The 10,523-nt window shown below is 35.8% G+C and overlaps 1 protein-coding gene across 5 annotated transcripts in view; it reads right to left on the bottom strand.

Annotated features, from left to right (window-relative positions):
• Positions 1 to 10,523, bottom strand: part of TNFRSF19 (TNF receptor superfamily member 19) — an 89,654-nt gene that overhangs the window by 44,110 nt on the left and 35,021 nt on the right. For all 5 annotated transcript variants that reach the window (XR_011166778.1, XM_069080298.1, XM_069080295.1 and 2 more), the window contains exons 4-5: positions 8,037 to 8,215; positions 4,136 to 4,221 (exon numbers count right to left, since the gene is read on the bottom strand). Coding sequence is in view for 4 of the 5 variants with exons in the window: in XM_069080298.1 (XP_068936399.1) it covers positions 4,136 to 4,221; positions 8,037 to 8,215 (265 nt within the window). In the remaining variant the exon portion in view is untranslated. The remainder of the gene's footprint in view (positions 1 to 4,135; positions 4,222 to 8,036; positions 8,216 to 10,523) is intronic.

The following is a 10,523-nucleotide window of genomic DNA, read 5'->3' as shown; positions in this document are numbered from 1 at the left end:
GAAAGAAAGAAAGAAAGAAAGGAAGAAAGAAAGGAAGAAAGGAAGGAAGGAAGGAAGGAAGGAAGGAAGGAAGGAAGGAAGGAAGGAAGGAAGGAAGGAAGGAAAGGAAAGGAAAGGAAAGGAAAGGAAAGGAAAGGAAAGGAAAGGAAAGGAAAGGAAAGGAAAGGAAAGGAAAGGAAAGGAAAGGAAAGGATTTTTTAAAGTAAAGGGTACTACAAAGGTCAAGTAACCTGACTTATTTCAACTACAGATCTAAAACCAAGGAATATACAAAACAAGTTCATTTTCTTTGCAGCCAACTGAAACTTTCACTTATCTCATATTGTGTGCTTGGAAAACCTTAAGGCAATCAGTTATTATTACTATAACTGATTGCCTTAAGGAATTAATTGCACAAATGTCAGTTACTATTTTTCTTATTTAACGTGCACATTTTGGAGAACCATAATTTGCTACATTATTATGAGTCATTATTTATTAAAGGTTTCAAAACCCACAATCTTAAATTATTCATTTCCCCCTCTCCAGATATTTGAAGTGTTGTTGGTCTCATTTTGACATAGGCCTAATTCTCTTTAATTCTCAAACAGTGTTGGCTTTTTAATTGATTGCTTTTGTTCCTTAATTGGTAAGAATAGTACTGTCAAATCCCTTCCTAAGATTATTATAGCTTCATGCCAAGGCTGTTCATTCCTTAGTGCAAAGAACTGCTGTTTTGCAAAGTATTTTTTTAAAAGCTAGCATCTCTTCTACCTCCCACACATGTTTTATCTTATTTCTTATCGATTTAGGATCACATGACTTGTTTTACAAAAGCCCCAAGAGAAAAACAAACATCTAAATTAAATTCACTTAAATAATGTCTAGCTGTAAGAGATAAAGTTTTGGATTTTTTTTTTGAGCCTATTTTGTTTCACCACAGTTTATGCGCCTAGAAAAAGTGATACAAAACCTTCAGCAACAAAACAACAGAACAAATAGGGATTTTTTTTTTTTTATCAAACCCATCCTAATGACTGTTCACATTATACAGAGATTTAAGTTTGAAAATACTTGTCCTCTTTCCTTCTCAATACTCTTAGTGGAATTACATTTATTTTTTTTACAGTAGTTAATACTCATCATAGAGAAACTACCTGGATGAATGCATGAAAGGCCAGTCTTGGAAGATATGAGTTCTAATCCTGTAACTGACACATACCAGATAGCCCACAATAAGTCATTTAACCTCTCATTCCCCCCAGGTAATTCTCTAAAACTAGAAGCTGACCACTTATCTACATCAGTAAAGGTAGTTTCCACTCCGGGAATTTTCTGTTCTGAATGGAATTCAATCACCTCTCCCCACTCCCTACCCTTCCCATCCATCCCCCACCCCAAATTTCCATTGGTATAAGTGAAACCCTTCATGGACATGTAATAAAGATGCCACAAACATACCATTCACAAGAAATGGGCTTTGGACTGTTTACCATAGGATTTGTACTGACAGCAGATGTATCCACACTCTCTTGCCTGGTTCCCTGATGAGAACCAGGGAACATTTAATCTGCCTAAGGCAATTAGGAAATGACAAATCTATGTAGGAATCAGGAAATTAGAGATGTGATATTGCTCTCCAATACATTTTGTTCTTTTGTGAATAATGCATCTTAAAGAGGCACTTTGATGCCATTCACAAAGAGACAATTCAAAATCTGTATCAAATACCAAACTCTGAAATAAGCATTGGTCTTAGAATCAGAAGACCTGGGTTCAAGTTTTGCTCATGCCTCTTAATGGCACAGTTATTAAAAGATAAAGGCAAATTCCTTGGTACTTGGAGATTTATGAATCAACAGTAATAGTTGACTTTATATAGTTCCTTAAGGTTAGTAAAGAGTCTCAAAATACTTTATCTTTTTTAATCCTCACAATGGCTCTGGGAGGATGGCATCATCAGTATTATCTCTGCTTTACAGATGAGGAAACTGAGGTACAGAGAGAGATTAAGTAATATGCCTAAAACTACAAAGGTAAATGACACAGGCAGATTCAAAGTCAGGTCTCTTAACTCTAAGGTTAGTGATCTTTACACAGCGGCCTCTGGGTACATAGAATTAATATGACAGCTAAGAAGAGTCACTGGGGGGTGGAGTGGTAGGAGAGATACTGAGGTCACTCTCAATGGGTGAATGTCAAAGCATAAAGTAAAAAATAATCATTTAAGCTATGCCACATCATTTCCCCCAAAGCTCTCTACATTTTATCGGCAGAGATTATCCTTGGTTTAGATCTGGAATTACTCCTCAGCCTAAGCCAAAGATAGCATGTTTTCTTACATGGAGATAAGAACTACTGCTTCCTAAGGTCCATGAAATCTGCTACATCTATTACCTAAGTTTGGGTGAACATGATCTTTGAAGGGTCAATAAATAAGTAAATTGTCTCAATTTTGATTCAGTCAAGTACATTTTTTTTTTACTACGTAAAGAACTCGAAGTATAAGCCATCCAGGAACCATTATGAATTAATTACTCTCATTTAATTTTCAGTCTTATGAATCAGAAAAGATCTTTTGACACTAAATTTGACTTGCACTATATTACTATGATTCCCCTTTATAAAGGGATATGTCATTTTCAGATCAAGGTCTTGTTATACTCTTTCCTTTTCCTTTCTTTTCTTTTCTCTCCTGTCCCCTCCCTTCCTCTCCTCTCTATTTTCTTTTCTTCACCTCACCTTCCTCCTCTCTCCTTACATCCCTCTCCCTTTTCCAACTGTTAGCCCTCTGCTTCCTAGGACTCACCATATTAGTGCCAAAGTTAATGCAAACACCCAATTGGCTTTAACTGTACTACAGCTCTGAACTCTCAAGCTCAAGGGATTCACTACCTTCAGCCTCCTCAAGAGTAGGAAGTACCGGTGTGCATCAGCACACACAGCAACATTTTTATTTTTCAAATGCTGTATCTGTATACATATATCCACATATATGTTCATATTTGTATGTATTTTCTATATATACACAAAGAATATGGGTATTATCTATTACATCTTATCTCATATTTATTACAATATAGCTAGGGAGACAGATGAATCTCTTTGAACTTGATATTTGTTCACACTTAGCTAGAATTCTGATAGCAGAAATTTCCCTAGCCTGGGACTCGACTAGAGAATATTAAATTCAAATTAAATTACTAGAAAAAAATCAACTCTTTTTCAGCTGCAATCGTTAATAAGTAATAGCCACACACAATAGTATAGATTATACTTCATGATGGGTTTTTTTTCATCTCTTTCCATTAATGAACTTTCTCATAGGGATCATACCTCACATTTCATTCTGTATTAGATCAGTTTGATATTGTATCAGTCGATTTGGGCTCTGTAGAATATTTGGAAGATGTGATATTGCTCTCCAAAACATTCTGTTCTCTTGTGAATTCTACATTGTAAAGAACACTTTGACGCTGTTTTTGAAAATCTTTCTCAAATACCAAACTCTAAAATAAGCAATGGTCTTAGAATCAGAAGATCTGGGTTCCAGTTCTGGCCATGACACTTACTAGCTATGTGACCTTTGGAAAATAAAACTATATTCTATTTATTTATTTTAAATATATTTTTTTAAAAGAAATTGGGGTTAAGTAACTTGCTCAAGGTTACACAGCCAGTTATTTTGTGTGGGTGGCAAGTATCTGAGGCTGGAACCAATCCCGGGTCTCCTGACGCTGGGGCGGCGCTCTTACTCACTGCACCACCTGGCCACCCCTAAGCAATTGGGGTTAAGTAACTTGCTCAAGGTTACACAGCTAGTTATTCTGTGTGGGTATTAAGTATCTGAGGCCAGAACCGATCCCAGGTCTTCCGACTCTGGGGCCAGCGCTCTCACTCACTGTGCCACCTGGCCGCCCCTATTTTTAATAGTAATAACAAAATATTGATAATTTTCTTCAAGATCCTTATGAATCAAGAGGTTTTGTTCTCTAAAATACTAACAAATGAGCATTAATATCCTGATAGGTAACTTGATAAAAGTTCATGCCTCTGCTCAGTTTCACAGTGAGAATAATTTACTTCATTTTTCAACTAACAAAAGCAAATAAGGTCAAGGAGAGCTCCAGTCCTATTTCATGCAAAGTTCACTCACAGTGAGGCTCATATGGGGGTGGTGGATCTCCGCAAGGCACACACTCCATGTCTTGAAAGCCAACAAGTTTTGTCTTCCTGTAAAATCTAGAAAAGGAAGAAAAATTAATTTGTATTGTCTCTTTATCTATCCTAAGCTAATAGATGCAACAATAGATTTCTGCTAGAAAATATTGGATGCTTCTATTACTATTACTTCTATTACCATTCCAAACAAAAACTAGCTTAAACATTAAAACATAATCATATCTCAGGTATCATACCATCAAGAAAATACAATTCTCACCACACTATAGGGTTTCAGGCTTGCTGAATATGCTTATACAGACTTCATATATTCTGAACCAATCCCAAATAGAAAAGGAAAAAAGAAAAAAGAAGCTAAGGGCTCCTTGTCTCTCAACTGTAATTTATATCAAGCTTATTATGAAGGAAACTTTTGTAATATTCAGATTTAGGTGCTATTCTCCATGGCATCAATTATAATGAAGTCAGAAGCACTATCTGATGAATTTGGACAATGTACCCAAAATATGCCTATCTGAATAAAAGTTAAAGTTTACATTTGGGTCTAAGTTAGGTTAGGTAAATAGCTTATCTCTATTGATGATTGTCAATTTTCATTATGAAAATCTGGCCAGTGTTTCACTCCTGCTTTTTTTTTTTTTTTGAGGGGGTGGTACCATGAAAGTCAGTTCCTGTGCCTCAGTTTTATTGTCTAAAAACAGAATTAAGACATATCACCCACTTCACAGGTGTGGTAAAGTGAAAATGTTTTTGTAAAAAATTTTGAGGGCAGCTAGAGTGCAGTGAATAGAGCACTGGCCCTAGGGTCAGGAGGACCTGCATTCTAATCCAGCCTTAGATGCTCACCACTTACTAGTTGTGTGACCTTGGACAAGTCACTTAACCCCAATTGCCTTGCCTTCCCCACTCCAGGAAAAAACAAACAAACAAAACAAGACAAAAAACCCCCACAACTTTGAAAAAGTTTTGAATAACAGCCACTATGTAAGTGCTACTTGCCTAATGCATTAATGGTGGTTTGAAAAGGATATAATATAAAAAATAATCATGTAATTAAACCACAAAGCTACAGCTAAAGCACTTCACTGAAGCAAAGACCTGTGGTTTAAGCAGGGAGAAGAATGAGCTGGGGAATTTTGAATATCTCCATTGTCCTCCTTCTCTCAGGCTATTCAATTTGGTTTAGTCCCCCATCCTCTACTTTTCCTCCACCTATCACATCTATTTCATAATTTCTTAAAAACGCCTCCCAGCTATTCAATAACACACCCCTCTCATCTGAAGAGCTTCCTCTTCCCCACACTCTAGAGTCACCATATTCCCCACCTCGTGTTTCATATTACACATCTGCATTCAATTCTCCCTCAGGTTTTAAAATGGTTAAGAGCAATATGCTATATTTACATGTTAAAAGAGACACTGGTGGCCTTGGGCTTGAGTAGATTATCCTTAAATTCAATCACTTTTTAAGGAGGTTGCATTTTTTCCATTATCTTTCAGTGAGTATCTAAATAGCAATATAGATAATAGAAAGGAATAGACAGTTGAAAATCTGCATTGAGGAATGAAGATCCCAAATAGGGAGTAATCCAGAAATCGTATCATGTAAGAAACAGAAACTGGAAAGAAAGAGGGTATCTATCAACTGGGGAATGACTGGTATATAGAATTATGGGTATATGAAAGTAATGGAATACTGCAATACTATAAAATGATGATGGCTAAGGTTTTGAAGAAACCTAGGAAGACTTATATGAACTGATTCAGTAAGCAGAACCAGAAGAATAATTTATATAGTCACAACAGTGTGAAACAAAAGATTTTGAAAAACTGAAGAACTCTGATTAATGCAATGATCAACCATGATTCCAGAGGTCTGATGGATGAAGAATGACACCCACCTAATGATAGAGGTGACAGATTAAATATATAGAATGAGACACATAATCTTAGACAAGGTCAATGTGGAAATTTGTTTTGCTTGATCACGCATTAGTTAGGAGTTTTTTTCCTTTTTTTTTCAGTTGGATAGGAGGTGGGAAGAAGAGAAAAGAAATGTTTAATTAAATTTTTTTTTCAAATGAGAAAGAATCAGAGGTATTTAATCTAGAAAATATGGGACAGAGGGAGATCATGATAGTCATCTTCAAATATCTGAAAGGAAATTTTTAAAAATCTGTATTAAACTTGTTTCATGTTATCTCTAGAGAGCTGAACAAGGATACATGTGAAGAGAGTATAGGTAGGCAAACTACTGAAAAAGGAAAATATAGAGGATCAAAAACAGAACGAATTACCTCAAGAGGTGGTGGTTCTCATTAGAGGTCTTCAAGCAAGGTCTGGATGACCACTTTTCAGAGACACATAGAATCTCTTTCTATTCAGTTACAGAATGAACCACATTACTTATGAGCTCCCTTCTGACTTTAATTAGTTAGTTTGACATTGATGTTGTGACTATAGAGTCATCCAGGTACATTAGAAAAGAACATGGGGGTAGGAGTTCAGGAGATGTGAATCTTTGTCCTGTCTCGTTATGCTCTGTCTATGGTTTTGGCCATTTTACCCCTCTAGACCTGAGTTTCTTATATGTAAAATGAACAGGTTAGATTAAATTCACTCCAGCTTTAATAGTTCATGTTTATGAATCAGGCTGAATTCATTACTTACAAGTCATGGGCGCCATGTCATGACTTCTGATTTCTGAGCTTTTGATATTAGTAAAACTGTAAACATTAGGCTAAATGCAAACTAGTTCAAGTCATGAGGCTTTGGATCTTGCCTTCAAATTGAACTCGATACAACTAAGTTCAAATCAAATGTTGATTTGGCACTGTTCTAGGTGCTGAGGACACAAGACAAAAATGACAGATCATGTCCTTATGGGTGGGGAAAGGTCGTGTATGTGTGGTAGAATACAACATGTATCTGAGTTAAAAGCAATCCAAGAAATTTATGAAAAGAAAGTTAATTTGAAAAAAAAAAGATACAAAATCTTAAGGAAGAAAATAACTTCTTGAAAACCAGAATTGGACAAGAGGAATTGAATGGTGTTATAAGATACCAAGAAATACAAGGTAATTTCAAGATGAAGCCAGAACTACCACCTGGTAGGATGAGGAAGGGCCTCATCTATCAGGTGACACCTGGGAAGTGCTCTTGAGGAAGCCAAGGATTCCGATAAGGTGAAGGTGAGGAACAAGTTCATATTCTGGACACGGAGCACAACATGCAATGATTTAGCTATTAAAGCTCAAAAGGACTAAATGGCAAAGCAATGGAATGACAAATTCAGCAAATCAAATCAACAATACTTATTGAGTACCTTGTATGTGCAAGGCACTACTGGGGCCTCAAAGAAGCATAAGACGTGGACCCTACACTCAAGGAACCTGTAATCTAATTCACAGGGTCATGTTTAGAGCTGGAAAGGAGCTCAGCCACCTAATCCAATGCCCTCATGTTATAGATGAAGAAACTGAGACCCAGAGAGATAAAGTAACTTGTCCAAGGTCACAGATCCTCCAATTTCCAATCTACTACTGTTTGTACAATATTTAAATGACACAAAAACATAACAAATAATTTAAGAGTTAATATTTGTATATTAATTTAATAATTAATATAATGTTAAAGAATCTAAGAGTTGATATTAGTGTATTAATTTAATAGTGTAGTAAATAATTTAAGAGTTATAGTAGTATATTAATTTAATAATTTATGTAATGCATAATTTGAGTTAATATTGGTATATTAATTTGACAAATATAATCTTAATTTAAGAGTTAAAATATTGGCAAATATAAAATTGAGACTTTTTAAAAAGGGAGGAATAGTTTTTTAGAACAATGAAAGAACAGGAAAATTTAACTTACCCTGGTAAGCAATCCCCACAAACAGCATCATTGGTGACAGAACAGTTGGCCTTCTGAAATCGGTTCACTAATGCACAATCCAGACAGGGTTTGCATTTCTGAAAGCCCCAGTCCTCCTTGAATCTGTGAGGCCTGCATGTCATGCACTGTGCATCCTCCCCATAACCAAAGCCACATTCCTGTGGGGATTAACAAGCAATAGAAAGCTATTCAGACATTGCAAGCGTGAATAAGGAGGGACTGCTGGGATAAAATGAAGACCTAGTATAATAATTACTGAGGGTAGGCCTTCCTAGATACAAAAGCAGTTCTTTCAGCAAGTTCAAATGTGTCTTCCACTGCTAATAATCTCTCTTACTTCTATAAGTATACTTAGTCATCCACTTTATTCAAGAAACCACTGAGTATTTAAATAATAAAGGGCCGCAAGGACTCCCACTGGTACATTATTACTAGCTTATGGTAGAATTATTGAGCTTTCTTGTTTTCTAATTAAACCAGTCATGTGAATGTTCAAATTCTAAACTGAATGGACTATTCAGTAATTCACTGGTAAAGGCATAAAAACAAGTACTTTGATATTAGAGGTCATATCTTGAGTGAAGAAAGATAATGGCATGTAAAATTTCACATGAAATTTGCATGGTTATAAAAATAACCAAATATATAGTTAATTAATGACTGAAAAATGTTGCTTAAGTTTTTATTACCTAATTACATTTAGCAACTTAGTAAGTTCAAATTTTATTTCATAAGTCATTTACATAGTTCTTAAAATCACCCAAACTATGCAATTAATGATGAAAGCGTATTGTAAGTAGCTTCTTAACACTTCTGATTTAGATGCTGAGAAAAGGATTTTATTTGTGCTGTATTATTATAATCTAAAGAGGTCCAAGGATTCCAAGCTGGACCACGCTGAGAATGTGGCCATAGATATGTGGCCAAGAGGTGGTGGGGCTGGGGCTTTCATTTAAACTTTCAAGGTCTTAAATTATTTATCTGCAAAATAAAAGGGGTGGAGTAGATGTCCTCAATCCCGTGGAGTTTGAAAATTCTGATTCTTTGTCATATATTTCTCTTTTCACTATCTTTATACAATTTTATCTTTTCTTACATTTTCTAAATCAAATTACCTAAAATGAATGAATTTTAAAGCAACCACTAAGTGCTCACTGCATGCCAAGAGCTGTACTAAACCATGGGAATACCAAGACAAAGGCAAAGACAGTCCCTGTTCTTAAGGAACTGACATTCTTATGGGGGAGACAACACATATATAAGTAGTGACCAGGAAAGGATAATTTCATTTGGAAAGTTGTAGCAGTGGTTCTCAAATTTTTTCATTTCAGGATTCCTTTATAATTAAGGACCCCAAAGAACTTTTGCTTATGTGGATTATATCTATTGATATTAACCATATTAGAAATTAAAACATTAACATATTTATTAATTTCATTTAAAATACTAGTAAAAAGCTCATTACATGTAACACAAATAATAGATTCTTATAAAAATAACCATTTTCAGAAACAAAAATGTTTAGTGAGAAGAGTAGCATTTTTAAAAACTTATTTTTGCAATTCTCTTTAATGTTTGACTTATTATAAGACAGCTGGATTCTCATTTCTGTTTCTGCATTCAATCTCTTGTGATATATTGTTTTGGTTAAAGTATATGAAGAAAACTCAGCCTTACACATATACTTAGTTGGAGAGGGAGAATTCGAATACAGTTTTGACCTTGCAGGCCCTTTGAAAGGGTCTTGGGGGTTCCCTGGGACAATAATTTGAGAAGCACTGAGTTATAGAGATGGTAAATAGAGTCACAGGTGACTAGGCTGACACCCCTTTTATAGGAGAAAGCTTTCTAGACTAGGAACCTACACTTCTCTAACTTTCTCCTTAATCCTCTGAAATCTAGCTTCATCATTCAATTAAAACTGCCCTCTCCAAAGTGACTGATTGGGTCTCTCCCTACTCCAATCCATCTTCCACTCAGCTCTGAAACTAATTTTTTCAAGACACAGCTCAAATCCTACCTTCTATGGGAAGCCCATCCTAGTCCCCTGGCTTCCAGTGCCTTCCTCTCTGAGATGATTTTCCAACTACTCTACATGTCTTCCAAGTCCTTACTTATTTCCATATTTGTCTCCCTATCAGAATATGTGTGTTGAGGTCAGGGACTGTTTATGTTTTTTCTTTGTATCCTAATTGCTTAGCAGAATACTTGGCACATACTTAGCAATACATACTGCTTGGTAAATACTTGTTGACAATGGCAGAGTTGAGTTGCTCATGGTTCCTGAAGAAGACAGCATAGGGTGTGGGGTGGGGGTTGGGGCAAAGAAATATATGGTGGCTGGAGTCAGGTTTAGAAGTTGTGGGTTACTGAGGCAACTACCAGTCAGGACAGTGAAGCCCCAGGCAGGAGTTGATGGGATAACAGTGCATGGAATGACCCTGAGCAAAGTACCCTTTCTCTTCC

The sequence above is a fragment of the Petaurus breviceps genome, unplaced genomic scaffold (genome assembly GCF_028583685.1).
Source record: "Petaurus breviceps papuanus isolate PSGF00001 unplaced genomic scaffold, PetGlider_PUasm1.0 91133, whole genome shotgun sequence".
In the NCBI taxonomy this organism is placed as follows: domain Eukaryota; kingdom Metazoa; phylum Chordata; class Mammalia; order Diprotodontia; family Petauridae; genus Petaurus; species Petaurus breviceps.
The sequence above is the reverse complement of the archived record's forward strand: the minus strand, read 5'-3'. Positions and strand labels throughout refer to the sequence as shown.